Raw genomic sequence first — 23,313 nt, 5'->3', positions numbered from 1 at the left:
TCAGCGTCAGTTGATGCTAAGATGGCGACCGCTCAACAGAAAGCTTTTTGTGTTATTGAGTACGGCAGAAGTGAATCAACGACAGTCGTTCAGCGTGCATTTTGAACGAAGTATGGTGTTAAACCTCCTGATAGGTGGTGTATTAAACGTTGGTATATACAGTTTACAGAGAATGGGTGTTTGTGCAAAGGGAAAAGTTCTGGACGGCCGAGAACGAGTGATGAAAATGTAGCACGCATCCAGCAAGCATTTGTTCGCAGCCCAGGAAAATCGACTCGCAGAGCTAGCAGAGAGCTGCAAATTCCACAATCAACTGTATGGAGAGTCCTACGAAAAAGGTTAGTTATGAAACCTTATCGTCTGAAATTGGTTCAAGCACTGTCTGCAGCTGATAAGATTAAAAGAATCGATTTCTGTGATTTTATCCTTGCTCAAATGGAAACAGATGAATCTTTTGTTTCAAAGATTGTGTTTAGTGATGAAGCAACTTTCCACACTAACGGGAAAGTCAACTGTCACAATGTCTGTATATGGGGCACTGAGAATCCTCGGGAAACAACTCAGTATGAACGTGACTCGCCTAAGGTGAACGTTTTCTGTACCATTTCAGCCAATAAAGTTTTTGGTCCCTTTTTCTTCGAAGGTGCTACTGTAACTGCACTACAGTATCTGGAGATGTTAGAGAATTGGCTGTTCCCTCTGCTCGAACAAGAAGCACAACAATTCATATTTCAGCAGGATGGAGCGCCACCACATTGGCACTTATCTGTCCGTAACTGCCTGAACGTCAACTACCCGAGGCGATGGATCGGCCGCCAGGCAGCCCGTGACAGAGCACTTCATCACTGGCCTCCAAGAAGCCCTGATCTTACCCCCTGCGATTTTTTCTTATGGGGGTATGTTAAGGATATGGTGTTTCGGCCACCTCTCCCAGCCACCATTGATGATTTGAAACGAGAAATAACAGCAGCTATCCAAACTGTTACGCCTGATATGCTACAGAGAGTGTGGAACGAGTTGGAGTATCGGGTTGATATTGCTCGTGTGTCTGGAGGGGGCCATATTGAACATCTCTGAACTTGTTTTTGAGTGAAAAAAAACGCCGGGAGGCCTTGGAGCAGGGGGTGGGGAGGGGGGAGAAACGGTGTGCAGCAAAGGATAGGGGTGTGGAAAGGGAAAGATGGGCCAGCATGTTGACAGAGGATGGGAGATAACAATAGGGAGGAGGCGATAGAGAGGTTGGAAACTGTTGGGTGGAGAATTCCAACATAACCCCCAATCCCTGCTTAAAGCCTTAGGCCCTTAACAGAACCTCTCCCCTGAATCCATTTCGCTCCTCACTGCTATGACACACTACAGACCCACCTTCTACATGCTCCCCAAAATCCACAAACCCAGCAATTCTGGATGTGCCTTCGTAGACGGACCAAAAGAAAGACTTTCAGCCCTCATTGACCAACACCTCCAACCTATTGCCTGTAATCTAGCCTCTTACATCAGAGATACCAACAACTTCCTTCACCAACTCTCTGCCAACCCAACCCCTCTATTCCTGGATCCTGTGCGTGTCACTGTTGACACCACCACCCTACACACCAATTTCCCCCACGCCCGCGGTCTTACTGCTCTTGAGCACTATCTTTCCCAATGTCCTTCAGACTCCAATCCCATTGCCTCATTCCTCATACACCTTACTAACTTTATCCTAACTCACAACTACTACTCCTTTGAAGGGAAGATATACAAACAAATTCGTGGCACAGCTATGTACACCTGCTTGGCACCCTCCTATGCCAACCTGTTCCTGGGCCATCTAGAAGGTACCTTTCTAGCTTCCCAAAACAGAAAACCCTTAGTCTGGTTCATGTTCATTGATGATAATTTCTTGATTTGGACTCAGGTAAGAGACCCTATCTTCATTCCTTTACAACCTCAACACCTTGTGTCGAGTGCATTTCACCTTGTCCTTCTCAACTTGATGTGCCACCTTCCTGGACATTGACCTCTTCCTCTCTGATGGCTCAAGCCAGACTTCTGTCCACATTAAACCCATTAGCGACCAACAGTACCTGCATTTTGATGGCTGTCATCCCTTACACACCAAAAAGTCCTTCCCATAGAGCCTGGCCACCTGGGGACGGCATATCTGCAGTGACAAGAACTCGCATGCCCAGTACGCTGAAGTTCTCACCAACGCCTTCACAGACAGACTCGATCTCCAAGACCTAGATCACAAACAAATCTACTGTGCCATTTCACCTCATACAACCAATCCTTCCACCATCCACAAGAATCAGCTACAGAGGATTGCCCCCTTCATCACCCAGTACCATTCCAGACTGGAACAGCTGAACCACACCCTTCACCAGAGCTTTGATAACCTTTCATCATGCCCTGAAATGAGGGACATCCTACCCAAGGTTCTTCCCACCCTCCTAAAGTGGCATTCTGTTGCCTGTCCAATCTCCACAACATCCAGTGCATCCCTGTGCCACTCTCAAACCCAACCCCTTACCACAAGGATAGTATCGCTGTGGAATACCCAGGTGTAAGACCTGCCCACTCTGACCACCCAGCACATCCTATCCCAGTCCTGTCACAGGTTTATCCTACCCCATCAGAGACTGAACCAACTGTGAAAGCAGCCATGTCACATATAACAGCTCTGCTGCAATCATTCCACAGCATTTTATGTTTGTATGATTATCATCCAGCTGTCCACCAGGATGTATAGCCACCACCAAACTGTGGCCAAGAGGAAAGTAGACCACCCTGTGGCACAACATGCAGCTGAATATAATGTGCTTCATTTCAATGGCTGCTTCACTACCAAAGACATCTGGATCCTCCCATCCACCACCAGTCTTTCTTAACTGCACAGATGGGAGTTATCCTCACAATATATTCTCTGCTCCCGAAATTGTCCAAGCCTCAACCTACAGTAACCTGCTGTGCCCACACCCTCCACCCAACGGTTTCCACCACCTCTGTCCAGTCACCTCCCCCCTATTTTAATCTCCCACCCATTTTGTGTGCCACCCTCTGCCAATGGTCCCACCCATCTGTCCCCTTCCCCACTCATCTCCTTTGTTGTTCCCCATTCCCCTAACACCTCCTCACCACCCCTGCTCCCCAGCCTCTTGACTCTGTGCTTTAACGGACAGCACTCTACTGTCCCTCTACCATTACCTGTTATCCATTCCCTGCTCCCTCAAGATTGTTGCTCTGAAATGGCAGTGATGTGTGCATCACGTGTGCCTGCTTGTGTAAATGAATGTGTGTGTATTTCCTTTTCTGGTGAAGGCTTGAGCCAAAGTTAATGTGTTAGTGTTTTTTCGTTGTGCCTGTCTGCAGCTTGTCATCTTTATGGTAAGTAGCAGCCCATCTTCTACATATATTGTTGGTATTCCAGCCTAGAGTTTCCATTGTTTGATTATGTTAACATAATGTTAGTTAATAACATAGTATAGTTAACACACATTTCCTAATACATCTCAGCAGCTCATGATGATTTTCAAATATTAATTAAATTGGTCTTAGATTTTTGGAGTGAAGTTTAAGCAGTGACCATTATTACATTTTGTCTTCATGGGATCAGCAATTTTTTCTACTTGGGATACTATGAAATTTTAAATATCAAGCACTTTTTTGACATAAAAGTTAACAGTTCCATAGGAATCAGAAAAACATAAAATACTCACAGAATAAAAGAATTTGGAAAATTAAGTCTGGCATTTGGTTTTAGCATGTACCTGGTAATTTTATTCTGAAATTAAATTCCTAAATGGAAAAAAAATAGTATTTACTTACTGTAGAAGTCGTATCAAACCAGTTGGGAAGGTTCGACAATGCCGTGTTTCAGGTGTCAATAGGAAAATGAGAAATGAAAAGGTGGCTTTCACAAAGGGAGTGAAGGGTGGGGGAGCAGTTTCGGTGGAAAGGAAATTACTAAATTGGGTGGAGGGGGATGGTGTGAAACATAACAGATGAAAAGTGAGTGTGAAGGTGCAGTTTCTGTGATGCAGCTGTGGCCACATACTCACGTGAGACAGCTTTGTTGGCACCTAACGTAGTTTTGAGGAGTCTCATTTTGGGTCCATTTGGCCAGCTAATTGAATTGCCCAATAACCAGATTTGTGGAGCATTGAGATGTGACAGTGGCCCTGTGTTTGATTGCATGGGAATATGTGGTCGAGCATATTTGTTGTCAAGGATCCAATAGACCACATCTGATTACACGAGGGAGGATACTGTGCACCAAGCACATTGTAACACTTTCACATGTGTGCCTGCCAGCTGAGAACATGTAATCGACTACCTGCAACATTGTGTATCATCTCACACTATTGTAGACATTTTCTTGGTTTCTTTGTCACTCAGTCAGTTACTGAGTACCCGTGGGCATGAATTTTGCTTTAGCCCAGATGTTTGAACTTAGTTAATTCAAACAAAAAATAAGAAATATTTCAGAAAGAAATGAGCAACTCATCTAGTGTTAGGTACCTGTTTTGTAAAATTTATTTCCTCACTTGATTCATCATATAATCTGTAAAATAACATTCAAGTCGATTTGTACCACAAATGTAAATTCATTGTTGAATATTTCACATGGTGTTCTCAAATCTTTTTTATTCACTAATGCATGAGCATAAACTTCCTTTATTTGCCTGTAAATTTATTCTGATTTCAACTTCCAAGTGTACAAAAATTAACCAACAACTCTCATCTCACACTTTCTAGAACTTCGTACCACACAGTTCTTTTCAAGCTACCGCAGGATGAACAGCAACAACTTGTTTCGGCAGGCATTCACACAGACTGATACAAGTTGTCAAGGAAACCATTCCACGTCTTATAGAAGCCTGATATCAATCTACGCAGAGGGAGTGAGCAGTAGGTCATTATTTCTTCAGTTACCATCATGTTGTGTTCCACTGAGCAGAGATGCACAGTGGTTAAGATATTGCATTCACATTCAGGAGGAGAAGGCTTCAAATTTTAGCTTTGACATCCTGATTTATGTTTTTGGTTTGTGTTCAAAACCAATGACCAATTTCTTTCTCCTGTCTTTGTCCTATCCGAGCTAGTACTGTGCCCTGATGTCTTTGTCTTCATTTGTCTTTCTAGGCCTACTGAGTTTTATTTCTTACTTTATCCAAACCTGTGAACAGATCAGCACCATAATTTGTTGTTGCTATACTTCACAGAAGTAGGAATGTCTGCTTCTTCCTGATAATGTGTAACTTGACTCATTCTACATGCCTGAAGGCTTTCTGTTATAAGAATATTTCTGTAACACAATTTGTGAACTGAAAGTAAGCAAAATTCAACTGCAATACAACTTTAAAGTGATACTGGAAAATATTGATAACATTTTTAAAGGTCAGTAAGGGTGGAAACATGCGGTTCAGTCCTACCAAAGTGACCAGCAATTTCGTGCATTCGTAATAAGTGTAGAGCTCATAGGAATACATGAAATGCAAACAAAATTAGATCTGAGATCATTCAAACCAGTCCTCTTCCTTGAGCTTTGGTGTGGAACTTTCCACTGGAAAATTGGAATACTTAAGTTAGGTGAATGAAGAATTTGGCTTTGAAGTGTTCATCGCAAAAGTTATTTATACAATAAGCAGAGGTCACTCTAAGATTGCAGTACTGTGAGTGGGTTTGGAAATGATGAAATGAGATGAGCGCTTTCTAGGGAAAGTGAAGTGAGACTATGAAGTTTAACTTACACTGAATACAACAGTGAAGCTACATAATTGTATCTACAGGTATAGAAATAATTCATATCTTTTTGTGAGAAAGATTCTTCATTAAGAGTTTAAGCATACTGCCATAGGCATCTAATTTACCCCCCTTGTTCTTTCTCCAAGTAGTCAGTTCTCTCTGAATATGCTACACATGTTCATCTTATCCACCATTTGTACACTTCGTGGGATGCCTGAGTGGCAAACCTCCACAGTACCAGTGAAATGTGCGTTCTTATCTGAACCACATTCTTTTAAGATACTGCATAAGGCAGAGAATGTGATTGAGTGTGTATTATAATATCCAGCTTTAATATTATAGACTACAGTGAGTTTGGATACAAGTTCTGTGCCACATGGAAAGTGAAGCAATGACTCGAGTAATCAATGACACAATAAGGCAAGGTGTGCAAGCAGTTTGATATTCACAGACATTATTGTTCTCTGACATGCTCTCTTAATTGTCACATAGCTGAAGCTAAAGTAACATTTTCTGCACATCTTCTTGTTCAAAAGTGAGTCCCTTTTCTGGCAGAGATGCGAAAGTAGTTATGTTTCTGCATTTTAATATCCTCATGGTAATCTTTGAAAATTCTCAATTATGTTTCAGAACCATTCCACATATTATTCCAAATTATTTGGTGGAAACAGAGAAAGAAATCAAAAATAAAATAAGAGAGTTAGCACTGGAGCATCCACAATCTTTCTTAAACATGAGCACAACACCACTAAAAGTAAATGTTAAGCAAGCTACAACAGTAATAAACCGAACCAATCATAACCACATACCGGTAAGTGACTTTCTTCTGTTCAATCATCAATAGCATTTACACCAAACTTGGAACTACTCAAATATTATGTATAAAATGTGATAATTTGCAACAGCAATTTTCTTTTAATTTAATAATTGGAATAATATGACAAAGAAATGGCCACTTTGAGGCTCTGGAGTTGAACATGACAAACATTAAGGATTTAAGATGATACTGGAGAGCAATTCAGCCCACTGAGTTATACCAGAATTCAAATTTAATGGAAAAGAATGGGAATTCAGACATAAATTAATTATTTTTTTAGTTAGTACAAGGACATGATTATAAACACTACAGTTCGATGCATTAAAAATAATGGCATGTTGCAGTTATATTCTGATGTGTTTGAAATTTCCAGTTGTGTGCTTCACCAGTCCACTCAGCTTTTACTTTATCAATCATTTGACATTGTTTCACAAGAACATAATGCAAGATATATATCTTTTCTATACATGTAGTGTACATGTTCAAACTTAGTTTTTGTTGTCCTATTATGTAAAGTATTTATATATCAACATTATGCATTAACAATGGTGGTTTCAGATCCACTTTAAAATGGTCTGGAAGTGAAGGCCAAGACTGTTCCTCGACTTCAATGAAGTACACACAGCCAACTGGAGTGGCTTTTCATTAACTAAATATGCAATTGTGGAACAAGAGCAGTCTCCGAACATGGAGAAACTAAACTGATGGCCATCCAAAATTCAGCACTAGGAAAGATCGGAGATACCACACCCAGATTGATTTGGGAGATAACATGTACAAACCTTATGATTGAAAATACAGCCTCATGTGAAGTGAGGAAGATGAGTGATGCCGCCATTGCTTGGTATAACCGCTGCTACTTGCCTCAGCATTGAATCAAAAAGGTTCTGGATGTGTTGTTGGTGTGTAGCAGTCCATGCTGCTTCCACATATTGCCAAAGTTGATCTGGTGTAGCAGTGGGTGGTGTAATCAGGGCCAATCGTTCTGTAATAATCGACTAGATGTTTTCGGTAGGCAGGAGAACAGGGAGGCCAAGACAGCAATGCAATCCAATGGACGATGAAGTCTTGAACATTGCATTCCATGTGCGGTCATGCAGTATCCTATTCCTGTTGGCAAGCTCTGAAGGTATGAGAGGAGAGGACAACAGGCTCCAACACTTCAGAGATGTAATACTGGCTGGTTATTTTACAGGCAATGCCTACTACAGGGGTGTGAGAGTGGAATCCAATACCATCCCAAATAGTAATATCAGGTGGAGGACCAGTATGATGATGCATAAGGCAACAGTTCAACAGCCTCATGGTGTTCCAGACTCTACTCTGACCATGCTGGAGGTGCTGGCAGAATCAGTATTTGTCAGTAAAAACAGTATCGTCCCATTCCGTTGGCCACATTTGTTGTTCATCGAACCATTGCCACTGCAAACGGCTGTGGTATTGACTTGGTGGTAAATGCAGCAATGGACGCCTTGTGACAGTCCAAGTGGTACACACAGACAGTGGTTGTTGGTAATAGATCGAATTTGTTGTGATATTGTTCATGATGTAGCAGAGCAATCCATCACTGTCATGCACACAGTAGGCCTGTCGTCACATGTAGTGGTGCAACAAGGTTGGTGCGATCAGTCCTATAGGTCTGTTGTTCCCTCCTTAATCCAGAAATTACAGACCCACATCACAGTTGCTTGGTTCCATCTGATGTAATTTCTCTGAAGGATAATCCGCAATCCCTGTAGGGGACTATTCTTTCTTAGTCGAACTCCAAAACATACTAAAAAGATGCTCACTATCTTCTATGAGGCATACTGAAGCTACTTGCACAAAACAACCATATGAAAGAACAATTCCAGTACAGCCACGTCGCGGTCTGTTCCCCCTTTATATAGCACTTGCAGGTGTCGCTACTGGCACCCTTGATAGGTTCCTGCACTGAAATACTAATCACATGCATTTCTCGTCACCACAGATGCAACTGCAAATTTCACCTGATGTGGATGCTTCCTTCAGGGTGTTGCATTTTGGATGGCCAACAGTGTAGTAATGCATTTTGTTGTCGTCAGTCTACTGGCTGCCACAATTTCCTCTTTAATATACAGTACAGCCGTGCTAGGCTATGCTTCCAACGTTTGTTCAGTGTCATTGTGGATACCACTTTGTATTCATTATCAGTTCCTGGCAGATAACATTATGTAGGAAAGCATGAGGCAACACTGACCCTACAACCACTCTTAGAAGATAGGGTAAGGACAAACCAACCTTCATTTATAGGTATACTTAGAGGAAGCTTTTGACAATACTGGCTGAAATATACACTTTGAAATTCTGAAGGTAGCAATGACAAAATATGGGGAACAATTTGCTATTTACGACTTGTACAGAAATGGGATGGCAGTTATAAGAGTTGAGGGGTGTGAAAGAGAAGGAACAGTTGAGAAGAGAATGAGATAGGGTTGTCACCTATTCCCGGTGTTATTCTACTTTTACATTAAGCAAGCAGTAAAGGAAACCAAAGAAAAATTTGGGGAAGAAATTATAGCTCAGGAAGAGGAAAGAAAAACTTTGAGGTTTGCCGATGACATTGTAATTTTTCACAGCCAGCAAAGGCCTTGGAAATTTAGTTGAATGGAATGGACGTCGCCTTGACAGGAGGATCGACAAAAGCAAAACAAGGGTGATGGAATGTAGTCAGATTAAAGCAGGTGATGCCGAGGGAATTAGTTTAGGAAATGAGGCACTAAAAGTTGTAGATGAATTTTGCTATCTGGGCAACAAAATAACTGGTGATGGCCAGAGTAGAGAGGATATAAAATATGGACTGGCAATGGTAAGAAAAGCATTTGTGAAGGTGAGAAATTTGTTAACATCAAATATAGATTTAAGTATACTTGGAAGGAGAGACAGCATTGGTCTTATATTTTTATTTATTATCGCAAAATCGATTTTCGGTCTATGTGATCGCCGTAAGCTTATTGACACCAGTGCTTACTAATTTAAGTTATATATTACAGCACTGAAGATGGTCACTAAGTGACCGAAAATCGATTTTGCGATAATAAATAAAAATATACGACCAATGCTGTCTCTCCTTCCAAGTATACCCATTATCTGGCCGTAGTGCACAGGACACTATGGAGTCGCCAATCAATAGATTTAAGTGTTAGGAAGTCTTTTGTGAAGGTAGTTGTCTGAAGTGTAGTTATGTATGGAAGTGAAATGTGTATGATAAGCAGTTCAGACAAGAAGAGAATAGAAACTTTTGAAATGTGGTGCTATAGAAGAATGCTGAAGATTCGATGGGTATATCGTGAAACCAATAAGGAGGTACTGAGTAGAAATTGAGGAGAAAAGAAATTTGTGACCTAACTTGACTAAAAGGACAGATCAGTTGATAGGACACATTCTGACACATCAAAGGATCACCAATTTAGTATTGGAGCAAAGTACGGGACCTGAAAGTTGTACAAGGAGACCAAGAGATGAATATAGTAAGTAGGTGCAAAAGGGTGTTGGTTGCAGTAGTTATTTGGTGATGATGAGGCTTGCACAGGATAGGGTGGCATGAAGAGCTGCATCAAAGCAGTCCTCAAAAAATAATGTTGTGGAGAATGCAGCCTCTTTGAGTCTCCCATTGCTCATAAAATAAATGAGCTGCAGGAACTGCTTTGGACAAATTATTCTTTCTCTCTTGGGACAAAAATAGTAATCTGTACATAGTAGAAATCCTTCCTTACCACCAATTTCAATGGAATAACTAGCACTTCAGAATTTGTCTTTCTCAGCTAATCAGTTTTAGTAAAATCCAATCCTTCTTGGAAGTGAAAAGTCAAACATTAAGTATGGATTGAAGACAACTTTGCTAATGTTGTGACCAGATACAATGAAAGTACAGTATTCACTAATCAGCCGAAAATAAGAGTTAAACAACATGTGCATGGTGCCTTCTGTTGTTCTGATCACCAATCAGAATGGTCATGTTCACTTTCTAAGAAGACATCAGTGTTAACTGCAGAGGCCTCTGTGTGAGTTCTCCAGATTACCAGGTTGATTTCAGCTGAACGAGGTCTAAATCATAACTGACTCATTACACATACAGTGAGCTCTCATCATCCCAACAATACTGAAGGAAAATAACATTCACATTAATGAACAGGATGCTCCAGCATTTGAGCTGCAGCATTGTGGAACTTCCATTATCTTTGTGTACCAGCATATCGAGGTTTCTGACGAGAAAGTGAGTGTGTGGCTGTCTGTGAAAAGGATGCTACATGCAGTGGGCACTTGCTTACCCCCATATTCAGTGCCTCCCTGAATTAAAATAAATAACCAGGGCAAGAAGAGTTAGAGGAAATGCGATGGCAGAGAGGCTACCAGCACTCTGATGTGTAACCTGCTTCCTGTTTTCAATTGGATATAATGACTCAGATGTTAACCACAGCACTGAGTTCCAAGTTTACAAAGGTGGTTGATGTACAAATATTTTTGACAGGCAAGTTCTGCATTCAAGTCCTGGTGTAACACCAGTTTTAATTTGGCAAGAAGTTAGAAAACGGCTCACACTCCACTGCAGAGTGACAAAATCTGTGTTCCAGAGCAACACCTGAATTTAACTACTATACTTTTATTGGCAGTCCCCTGTGAAAATTTTGAAATATGGGTGAATTTCATGGAGATGTTCGAAAGTTCAGCATGCTAGTTACCCTTTCTACTGGAAGCACTCCTGCCAGCACAACCTGTCTAGCGACGTCAACAGATAGCTTCCCCCAGGGGGCTCACCACCCTTCAATGTGTTTATGCTTGTCTGCCACGGGGCCCCAGCCTTTGTAGCACCTCTTCCCTTTCCATGCTGCATGTCTATCCTCCTGCCATTCTTTTTCCCCTGCCTTGGATAGTTTTGGGAATGCATTCCAAAGTTTTGATGGTCCAGCATCAGAACAGTCCCTCATCTGTTTTTTTCTTTCTTTCTTTCTTCATTCTCCATCTCCTCACCTTCCTCTGCTTTGGTGCTTGAAGTTTCTCTTTCTTTCTTTTTCCTCCATGTGCTCCTGAAGGCCGGTCCATGCAGGTGTCTGTGTAACACATAATTCCCAGACCTGAGTTGACAGATAGGATTCGCACTGCTCAGGGAGGACTGATTGTCTGAGCCGTTACATTTCCAATTCCAGTTGGTCCCTCTCTCAAGAGTTTGGGAGATGTGACATCAAGTGTGAACGATCACCTAAGGAGGTGAGTCCCCCCTTCGAGGGGGGGCCCAAGTTGGAAGGAGCATGCCGTCAGAGTTGCTGGCAATCCTGGGGGATTTTTTTGCAATGAGCCAATCACCAGTCTACGTCTACTAAACGTAAACAGAATGAGGCTAAAGATTCAAACACTATCCAAGCTGCACCATGGTATCACAAACTGAAGGAGGTCAGTCCTTTGCTATGTTTAGTTCCTTTATTACTCAGAAAGGTGCTGATGCTATTGCAGGCCCTGTGAAATCATGCTCTCACTGCTATCCTGTTTATGTCGAGGCCCATCACATGCTGAGTTCTTCGCGTGGTGTTACACATTCGGCTGCTTGATGGTCTGACCAAGGGAGAAATCCAAACTTATCTCTCTGATCAGGGTGTCACTGCAATCTGTCGGGTAAGAAGTTGATGCAAACTTAGTACCTACATGCATTCTTTTTCTTACATTTGATTGAGTAGTGCTTATATTGAAGTTTAAGGCAGACTGTGAAATCATCCACGGTCCGACTGTACAACCCAAACCCAATGCATTGATACCAGTTCAACATTATAACCACACTCGCATATCCTGTCAAAACATGGCCGTATGAGTTGCTTGCTCACAAGGGAGATTAGCCGTCATCTTCTCCCCACTCTATCAGCTGTAATGGTGACCATGCCACCTCATCCTGTGAATTTTCCCATGTATCTAGAGGAGCTGGCTGTCCAGCAGATCTGGAGAAGGAAAAAGTACCCTATCTTGTCACTCAAAATTTGCTGGCTAGTCAAAAGCCCCACATTTTAGCATCCAGCATTATAGTACTGTTCTTGCAATGCCGTGCCGACTTGTGATCTCCAATACAGTACTGCAGTTGTGAAATCGCACAGTATCATGGTATCACCCCTGTCTTCTTCTCCTACATCTGCACAACAAGCCACCAAATCATCACCCCCGGTGGTGAAATCAACTGTTACACAACCTGCTGACCAGAAGGAACAAAAGGAATATTCCCGTGATGACTTTTTACGTCCATCCTGCCAACAAATGTGTAAGTCTTCATCTACCGACTGTAAACATCCTAAGAAACTGATCAAAGACAAATGGTCTTCTCCTCCCAAGACACAGAGATTGTCTTCAACGGTGTCACATCATGATAACTTCACTGGCTGACCTTCATTTTGACGATGCACAACACCTACCATTTTTCTGCCCTGAAATCCACAGGCTGATCCAGGGAGAATGCTGATGCCTCTGTAGATTTCATGGAACGGGATCCTTCAGCCTATGCACACTGTAGCAGTAAGTCTTCAAAGGCTGGCATTCAGCAGCTGCTGAGGTGACTATCCGTTGTTTGATCCCTCCTTCCCATTCTTCGTTATGATTCTTCTCCAATGGAACATTCATGGCATTAGGTCCAACATGGAGGAATTACAGCTGCTCTTGAAATTGCAGTGTCCTGTCATTTTCTGCCTCTAAGAAATAAAATTGCATCCTCACAACTGCTTTGACCTATCGGTTTCCTTCTGGTCCGCTTTGACCTTTCCCTGCCCCCATCACCCTTCCCCCTCCCTCACCTCTCCCCTACCACCTCCCCTGAGGATGGCATTCAATGGCAATGGGGGAGTCATGCTGCTCATTCAAGATGACGTTCACAGCACAGCCAAACATATCACTGAACACCTGGCTGCGAGCTGTTGCAGTCATATTTTCCTCCTCATTTCACCTTTTCTCTTTGTAACGTCTATATCCCTCCATCATTTGCTGTAACCATGGTTTACTTACTCCAGCTTGTTGGTCAGCTGCCTCACCCCGTTTTGCTGCTTGGCAATCCTCTTTGACGCTCTTCAAAATCTTGTCCGACGGGTTCCCACATGGCTGACCTTCTCAATCAACTCAACCCCATGTGTCTTAGCATTGGAGCACCCAAATTCCTTTCAGACTCCACACCCACCTATTCACATTTGGACCTCTCCTTCTGCACTGCCCAGCTTGCTTGTTGTCTCGAGTGGTCCATCCTCTCTGACACACTCTTGAGTGACCATTTCCCGTGTGCTATCCCTTTGCTGACTCCTACCCCACCTTCATGTAAACCCAACTGAAAGCTTTCTAAGGCTGACTGAAGGCTTTACTCCTCCCTGGTGACCTTCAACAAACAACTTTTCCCCATTCGTGATGACTAGATATAGTGCCTTACGAACATTATCCTTACCACTGCAGAACATTCCACAACCCACACTTCATCTTTGCCACGCCTTGTCACAGTCCCCTGTCACAGTCCCCTGCTGGACTGAGGTGTGTCACGGTGCAATTCTTGCATGGAGATTTGCTCTCAGTATTTTTAACTGGCATCCTACAGTGGCAAACTATATTTGTTACAAACAGATGTGTGTTCATTGTTGTCGCATTCTTGGAGATAGCAAAAAATCTAGCCAGATTTCATTTAACAGTTTCACTCCCTCTTCCGTCTTGTAGGGCAACGTCCTTCAGATCTCTGGGACCAAGGTCCACTCCCCAATTTCCGGCCTGACCATGACAATGATGTCATTTTGGACGCTGTTGTTACCTCCAACACCCAGTGCAGCCATTTTGTGGAGATTTCGACCTGCACCTACTGTCACCCTGCCTTTCTCCCTTGGAAATGAGTGGAGATGGCTCATGTGACACCTTTTTCCTCTCAGAATCATGGCTGTTACATTGCCACTTTTACTAGGAGAGACCTAGACCACACTCTCGCTTCATCTCGATCTTCCACCCCAAGGCTGGACGGTGTTCACATTCAGATGATGCAGCACCGTTCTCATGCAGGCAAGAACTTCCTCCTTTGTACGTACAATCACATTTAGATAGATGGCACATTTCCTAGTTACTGGCAAGAAGCCACTGTCATACCCATACCTATGCCCAGTAAGGACAAATGCCTTTCTTCTAGCTACCGCCCCATTTCTCTCACAAGCTGTGTTTGCAACTTGAGGGAACATATGATTCATGGCCAGCTCATATGGTGGCTCGAGTCTCACAATCCACTAATGACTACACAATGTGGATTTTGAGTGGGCTGGTGTGTAGTTGACCATCTCATCACATTGTCAACCCATGTCATGAACAGTTTTCTGTGGAAACACTAGATTATGGCCATGGTTTTTGATTTGGAGAAAGCCTACATCATCTGATAGAGGACTAGTATCTTCCATACTCTCTACATCTGGGGCTTCCGAGTTCGCTGCCCCATTTCCTTCATGAATTTTTAAAAGACTGAGTTTTCAAGGTATCAGACACCCTTATCCAGGAGAATGGGCTGCCTCAAGGCTCCATCCTGAGCGTCACCCTCTCTGTTATCGCCATTAATCCTATTATGGACTGTTTCCCATCAGGCATCTCTGGCTCCCTTTTCGTCAATGACTTCACAATCTATTGCAGTCCTTCTTGGACTTGTCTTGTTGAACAGCTTCTTCAGTGATGTATTGATTGTCATGTCTCATGGAGCATTGACAATGGCTTTCACTTTTCCATTGACAAAACTGTTTGTATGAATTTCTGGTGGCACAGTGGGTTACTTCCATCATCTTTACACCTGGAGCCTGTCACTCTTCTGTTCGCTGAAACTATGAATTTCTTGGTGCTCATACTTGATAGGAAACTTTCTGAGTCCTCCCACATGTCTTACCTGGCCACACGCTATACTCGGTTCCTCAGTGTCCTAAGCAGTACTTCCTGGGGAGCGGATTGGATCACCCTCATCCATTTGTACCAATCCCTAGATTGTTCAAAATTGGACTATGGGTGTTTCATTTATTCCTCTGCACATCTGTTCATCTTATGCCATCTTAACTCAATCCCTCATCATAGAATATGTTTGGCCACTGGTACCTTTTACACTAGCCCAGTTGAGAGTCTCTGTGCAGAAGCTGCTGAACTACCACTGTCATACCGGCATGATGCCCTCCACAGTGAATATGCATGCCATTTGTCTGCTGTGCCTGATCACCTATCCTGTGTCCTCTTTTTTCAATGACTCCTGTGACCACCAGTATGAGGCATGCCCGTCTTTTCTGTTACCTCCGAGGAGTTTGCTTTCGGCTAATGCTCTGGCAGCTTAACTTCATGTTACCTGCCATATTCCCAATAGATGTGAACCCTTCACTGCCTTGGCTTTGTGTGGTAGCCTGTGTTTATCTTGGACTTCATTCACTTCCTAAGGACACTATCCTTGATTCGATCTATCACTGAAACTTCTTGACTTTCGCACACAACTTAACAACAGTGCCCTCATGTATACTGATGGCTCTGAGACTGACCATGGTGACAGGTGTGCCTTTGTCATTGGCACCGACCATTTTCAGTACTGACTTCCAGAACACTGCTATATTTTTACAGCATAGCTCTTCACCCTCTGTCAGGCCAGCTAGTGCATCCAGCAACACAGACTTTTTAAACTGTGTCATCTGCTCCAACTCTCTCAGTGCCATTCAGAAACTCTGTGTGCTGTACACTGTCCTCCTACCTTGACATGCTAGGCTCTGCCATCCCTTTGGATGACCTGCATGTTGCCATCTGTTAGCAGGTGGTGTCACTTTCGTGTCACCATTGGTCTTCTCTTCACTGGAACAAGCTCCGGAGAATTAAACCTCTCCCAGTGGCTTGACCAACCTCCTCGCAGCCCCTTTGTCATGTTTTTCAGCCATTGCCATTTGTTATGTGGTGATCCTTCCCCACTTTCTGCTCATTGTCATCAACCTTTGACAGCTTGCCATTTCCTGACCGAATGCCCTTTTTTAACTGCTTATGTTCCAGTGTACGTTTGCCATCTCAGTTTTTGCTCATTTTAGTGAAACACACAGGCAGTTGTTCGTGTTTTACTTTTTATCCATTTTAGCAATATGGAAAATGACATTAATCTCTGGCTCAGAAACTCCACCGTCTCTACGGTGTATTTTGTGGATTTTTTTCTGAGGGGAGGTCCTTGTTCCTAGCTTTCTTTTCTTCCATCGAATGGGCTTAACATGAAGTCACTTTTAACTTCTTTTATTTATTAGTGTTCTAAGGTTATGATATGGCTGCTTATGACCTTGTGACGAAGCAAGCTGGGATATTTTTACTTCCCCTTGTGATGGCATTCTGTGCTTTTTATTTCTTTGTTTGTTGTCCTTGGTATTGACGTACTGCATTGTGATACTGGCTGAAAATTGGAGTGCGGAAGTATAACACTGACTACTTTAAATAATGTAGCCGACAGGTGCATAGTTGCATTTCACAGTAGTTTACTTTCACTGTTTACAACCCCCAATAATACACAGTTATACATGGCCAGTGCACTATTGTTTAACTTTTGATAAGCCTCATTAATAGGTTGCAGGTGAACACCCACATACTGCAACAATAGTTTCCTGTTGAACATCTACAAGCAGTAAAAACCTAAACACAAAGTTCGCAGTTCTTGAAGAATAGAAAGATACATACAGAGTAGGCACCATCATTGTTTTAACACATGGCCTAATTGTGTAACACTTATTTCACAGTTAAGTTGGAGCATTGTTGTTGTTCTAACCAACATAGGTTTCTAGTCTGAAACTCGGTTGTGGACTGACTGTCTTGGGGCCAAAAACCAGGTCCTTATATAATCTCACAATAATTGGTACTGAACTTATACGTTGTTCAAAGTTAAATTTACAGAAATTACAATCATAACTTAACTCATTAAATTAACTGAATACATCAAAACATTGGTTGTTTTTAACAGTTTCTTCTACTGCAAGAGTCAGGCCGAATTATTTGTTTAAATCATGAAATTAACAAATATAAGTATGCAAACAATACTTTTGACAAAACTGTTAATTACTTTGGAATTAATTAAGGGCTGGTTTTGCAAACATGTTTCCGATTAGAGCCAAATAGATACTTTAAGAATTCTAGCATTTCCTTTTCAAAATGTTTACAACTATTACAGAATTTATATTTGTTTATATGTCAACAGTAGAATTTAAGTTATGAAACAATTACTGATTGCACACTATAATGAAAGATACTAACTAGGAATAATCAAAATAAATTAGAAAACGAATTACATACATAAAACTGAGCACAAAATTAGATTTGGTGTTATATTCTTTAAAACTGAGGGCCAACCTTTTTCTTTTATTAAAATGCAGATTATACTCACATATGTTAGTGGTAATTAATTAAAAAATGAAACAATGAATTTCAAGGAGGCAGATGGCAAAACAAGAGGGGACATAAAAATATCCCAGCTTGCAACGTCGCACCCTCTTGTTTTGCCATCTGCCTCCTTAAATTCGTTTTTTCACTTTTATCTAATAACCACTAATATACGTGACTGTAATCTGCATTTTCATGAAAGAGAAAGATTGGCCCTCAGTTTTAAAGAATATAACACAAGATCTAATTTTGTGCTTAGTTTTATGTATGCAATTGAATTTCTAATTTATTTTGACTGTTCCTAGTTAATACTTTCATTATAGGGTGAAATCAGTGATTGTTTTGTAACTTAAATTCTATTGTTGATGTATAAACAGATATAAATTGTGTTCTAATTATAAACATTTTGAGGAACAACTAATTGTATTCTTAAAAGATCTATTTGGCTCTATTTGAAAAAATGTTAGCAAAGCCAGCCCATAATTAATTCCATAGTAATTAATAGTTTTGTCAAAAGTATTGTTTGCATAACTATATATGTTAATATAATGATTTAAACAAATAATTCAGCCTAACTCTTGCAGTAGAAGAAAATCTTAAAAAGAACCAATATTTTGATGTATTCAGTTAATTTAATGAGTTAAGTTTTAATTGTAATTTCTGTAACTTAGACTTCAAATAATGTGTAGTTTCAGTATCTATTATTGTGAGAATATATAAGGGCCCGATTTTTGGTGCAGAGACAGTTAGTCCACAGTTGAGTTTCAGACAAGAAACCTGTGTTGGTTAGATCAACAACAATGCATCAACTTAACTGTGAAATAAGTGTAACACAATTAGGCCATTTGTTAAAACAATGACAGTGTCTGTTCCATGTGTACCTTTATATTCTTCAAGAAATGTGAACTATGTGGTTAGGCTATTATTGCTCGTAGATATTCAACAGGAAACTATTGCAGCAGTATGTGGATGCTCACCTGCAACCTATTAATGACGTTTATCAAAAGTTAAACAATAGTGCACTGGCCTTATAACTGTGTATTATTGGGGGGTTGTGAACAGTGAAAGTAAAGTACTGTGAAATGCAAATGTGCACCTGTCGGCTACTGTTGTACTTCCACAACCCATTTTTCAGCCAGTGTAGCAAGCAATGCAGTTTGTTGACACCGAAGACAACAAACAAAGGAAAAAAGAAGTCAAACCGCCACAACCTCTGTTATGGTAGCACCCCCCACCCCACACATGCTTTTTTCCGTTACCAAATTAACTATTCTTTGTGCCTCAGGATTTGTCCTAACAAACAAATTCCTTATATTAGTCAACTTTTGTCATAACTTTTCTTGTCTCCCCAGTTCTATTCAGTATCTCCTCATTAGTTACTTAATCTACCTGTCTAATCTTCAGCATTCTTCTGTAGCACCCCTTTTCAAAAGCTTTTATTCTGTTGTTGTCTCTTCGGTTTATCATCCACATTTCACTTCTGTGTAAGACTGCACTCCACCCCATTAATTCTTTCTGAAAAGACTTTCTAAAGTGATCCCTAGACATCAGTAATATTGTGCAATATTATTGATGTTCAACCTACACTTGTAATGTTCGCCTGCTTTATTTCGTCATTGATAATGCTCAGTGTCGACGTACTGCATTGTTACACTGGCTGAAAAAATGGGGGGTGGAAGATCAACACTGACTACTGTAAATGATGTAGCCGACAGTTACACAGTTACGTTTCACAGTTCTTTACTCCCACTGTTAACAACCCTCCAATATTACACAGATATATGGCGAGGTCACTATTGATAATATTTTATAAGCCTCATTAATAGCTTGCAGGCAGGTATCAGCATACTGCTACAGTAGTTTACCATTGAACATCTATGAACAGTAAAAACCTAACCACACAGTTCTTCCAGAATAATACGGTACATGTGACACTATTGAACAGACACTGTCATTATTTTAACACACAGATTATTTGTGTTGCGCTAATCCCACTGTTAAGTTAATGCGTTATTGTTACACTAACCGATACAGACTTCCCATCTGAAAATCGGCTGTGGACTGATTGTCTTGGGACCAAAAATCAGGCCTTTATATATCCTCACAACAATAGATACCGAAACTATACATTGTTCGATGTTTAATTTACACAAATTATAATTAAAGCATAACTAATTCAATTAATGAAATACATATAAAAATTCTTTCTTTTTAATAGTTTCTTCTTCCACAAAGGCTAGGCCAAATTATTTGTATAAATAATGAAATTAACTGATAGTTATACAAACAATATTTTTGACAAACCAGGTAATTATTGTGGAATTAATCAAGGGCTGGCTTTGCTAATATGTTTTAGAATAGAGCCAAATAAATACTTTAAGAACCTAGTAGTTCTTCTTCCAAATGTTTATAATTAGTACAGAATTTATATTTGTTTATAAGTCAACAATAGAATCTAAGTCACGAAACAATTACTTATTTCACCCTATAACAAAAGATATTAACTAGGAATAGTCAAAATAAATTAGTAAGTTGATTATATACACAAAACTAAGCACAAAATTAGATGTGGTGCTATATTTCTCAATAAAGAGGGCCAACCTTTCTCTTTTATGGAAATGCAGATTATGTTGAGAATAAAGGTGCTGGTGCTGTGGTGATTGCTCTACGCCCGCATCTCGTGGTCGTGCGGTAGTGTTCTCGCTTCCCACGCCCCGGGTTCCCGGGTTCGATTCCCGGCGGGGTCAGGGATTTTCTCTGCCTCGTGATGGCTGGGTGTTGTGTGCTGTCCTTAGGTTAGTTAGGTTTAAGTAGTTCTAAGTTCTAGGGGACTAATGACCATATATGTTAAGTCCCATAGTGCTCAGAGCCATTTGAACCATTTGATTGCTCTACTCTGTTAGAAACAGAAAAAAGTGGATGAAAAATTGAGTCCAGGAGCATCAAAGACGATTCACAAAAACTGGGAGAATTGAGGTTGAGGTTGAACGGAAAAACAGATTTATCGTAACTTCTTATGTATTGATGTTCCAACATTTAATAAATTACTGGAAAAGGTTATCAACATACATAGGCATTCCCATAGAATGGCACTTGCCACCCTCCCTCCCACCCCCTGGAGTATGGTGTATTAAATAATTACAAAATTCTTACACACTTCTGGAAGTGATTTCCCATGATTCTACTAAATTTGTCGTTTAGCCAAATGTAGCACTACATGGCTGATCGCAATGAGACAATGCTGTGGCTTCAGCTATTGCTGTGTAATCATCTTTTTGTTTTTTTAATAACAAAGTAATGTACCTGTTACAAATATTCAGTGGATAACCATGAGTCCCCTGGGATGTAATGTTTGTTTTGTGTCATCAATAAAATGTAGTTCTTGTGGAATGATGCATCTGAGAACTCATTTACATCAAAAATGGCAATTTTAGAGTCTAGCTCCCCCACGCACCCAAGATACATTTCTGCAATGTGAGACCTTAATTTTTCCCGGCAAATTGAATGTTCAAATAATTTATGGGTTTGCTGCTGGGTGACGTTGTCGAACACCACCGATATTTCGACAGGAGCACACCCTGCCTTGAGAATGGCAGGGGTTGCTCCTGTCGAAATATCGGCGGTGTTGGACGACGTCACCTGGCAGCAAACCCGTAAGTTATTTGAACATACATTTCTGCAGTGTCCCATATCCTCTCCATGATTAAAAAACAAAATGCTATGATGAGAGATATAATTCTACCAGTTCAGTGTTTATCTGTCTATTATGCTATGATATCTTCCCACTGGAGGGTCTTTCAAAGACTTCAAACTTACTGGGAAAAATGAAGTGATTGTATGATATTGGTGGTTGGGAGTCCCTATCTAGGGAAGTTCAGCTACCAAGTTGTAAATCCTTTCAGTTGACACCACATTGGGCAACTTGTGTGTCGATAATGATGGCAACAACACAACAACCAGTCCCTGAGTGGAGAAAATCTCCGACACGACCGGGAATCATATCTGGGCCTCCTGCTCAGCAGTCAGATGTGCTGACCACTCAGCTAAGGGGGTGGACAGTTTACAGGAGGCAGTTTCAGTCTAAAGTATCTGAGAAATAGTTACGGAAATGTGTCATGCAATAATGCTTGCACCAAATGATTATATTCGGCTAGGTAATGTATACACACACATAAATGGCTGTATATAATTTTATTAATAATTTTGCATTTATTACTAGTGAAAACTTCAGCATTTGTGGCCTTTCCCCATATTTTCTGAACAACAAGTCTTATGATTCAGTCTCCAACTCTGTGTTTTTGTACTCATCTTCCCTTACGTCCCACAATACCAGCAATGATTCGTACATTTTGATGCACTCTAGTCAAAGTGCTGCTTGGTCTTGTTTGGAACTCATTTACAACATCATGACAGCAACAAACAGTGAACACACTGATATTCACAGTCTGTAGTATGTGAGAGACTGTCAAGGATACTGTCAATAAGACCTGCAGACGGTACAATATTTCCCAGCAATGCAATATATTTCAGATGTTTTTGACGTTCTCAATATTGTTGCAGAACCTCTCGATATCACCCCTACACATTGATCATTATTGCGCATCAGGAAATATTGTGCAATATTTTGACTATTTGGAGGGAGGGGGGGGGGGGGGGTGCTTGACAATTAAATTTATATTGCATGTTAAATGTATTTGTCTTTTTCAAAAAGCTTTTCTTGCTTTCGCTAGCCTATGTGTTATATCCTCTTTACTTCTGGCATCATCTGTTACTTTCCTGCCCAAACAGCAAAACTTGTCTGCTAATAATAGTGCGTCATTTTATAATCTAATTCTCATAGCATTATGTGACTGGGTTTATTTTTCTTGATCTTTGTCTTATAACCTGCAGGGCTTGGACAAAAATATGGAAACACCATGAGAAATGCATGCTTGTACATAAGTGCACATGCTGGCCATGCTTGCAGGTTGTGCTATTATATTTGACAATGAACAGCACCTGTGGTAATGTCCTCAAAATGTTGCAAGTGTGAGTCATGGTCAGAACAATGTCCTCTGTAGTTTAAGATACATGAATTCATATGTGGGAAAACTTGTTGCTAGTACGATGGGTGCATCCATAACTGAGGCAGCCAAAGTGTCTGGTGTTTCAAGAGGCACCGCATACAGGGAAAGCAGTAAAACGTCACCCACTAAGTCATAATGTGGATGAAAGTGTGTGTGTTGACCGATCGTTACAGTCGGACATTGAAGAGTATTGTGTTGAAAAATAAAAGGACAACAGTTGCAGAAGTCGCTGCATATCTGACTGTCACACACATGAACCCCTTCAGCACCAAAACAACATGAAAGGAGCTCCAGGAGCAGGGAATTGAAGGGCAGACTGGAATCCAAAATCACTCG

The 23,313-nt window shown here is 41.0% G+C and overlaps 1 protein-coding gene across 1 annotated transcript in view; it reads left to right on the top strand.

The window, feature by feature from the left end:
• Positions 1 to 23,313, top strand: part of LOC126475106 (caspase-2) — a 70,252-nt gene that overhangs the window by 21,177 nt on the left and 25,762 nt on the right. Inside the window, exon 4 of the mRNA XM_050102685.1 lies at positions 6,361 to 6,541. Within this exon, the coding sequence (XP_049958642.1) occupies positions 6,361 to 6,541 (181 nt within the window). The remainder of the gene's footprint in view (positions 1 to 6,360; positions 6,542 to 23,313) is intronic.

This window comes from Schistocerca serialis, chromosome 4 (genome assembly GCF_023864345.2).
Source record: "Schistocerca serialis cubense isolate TAMUIC-IGC-003099 chromosome 4, iqSchSeri2.2, whole genome shotgun sequence".
In the NCBI taxonomy this organism is placed as follows: Eukaryota; Metazoa; Arthropoda; class Insecta; order Orthoptera; family Acrididae; genus Schistocerca; species Schistocerca serialis.
This window is presented reverse-complemented; position numbering and strand designations above follow the sequence as displayed.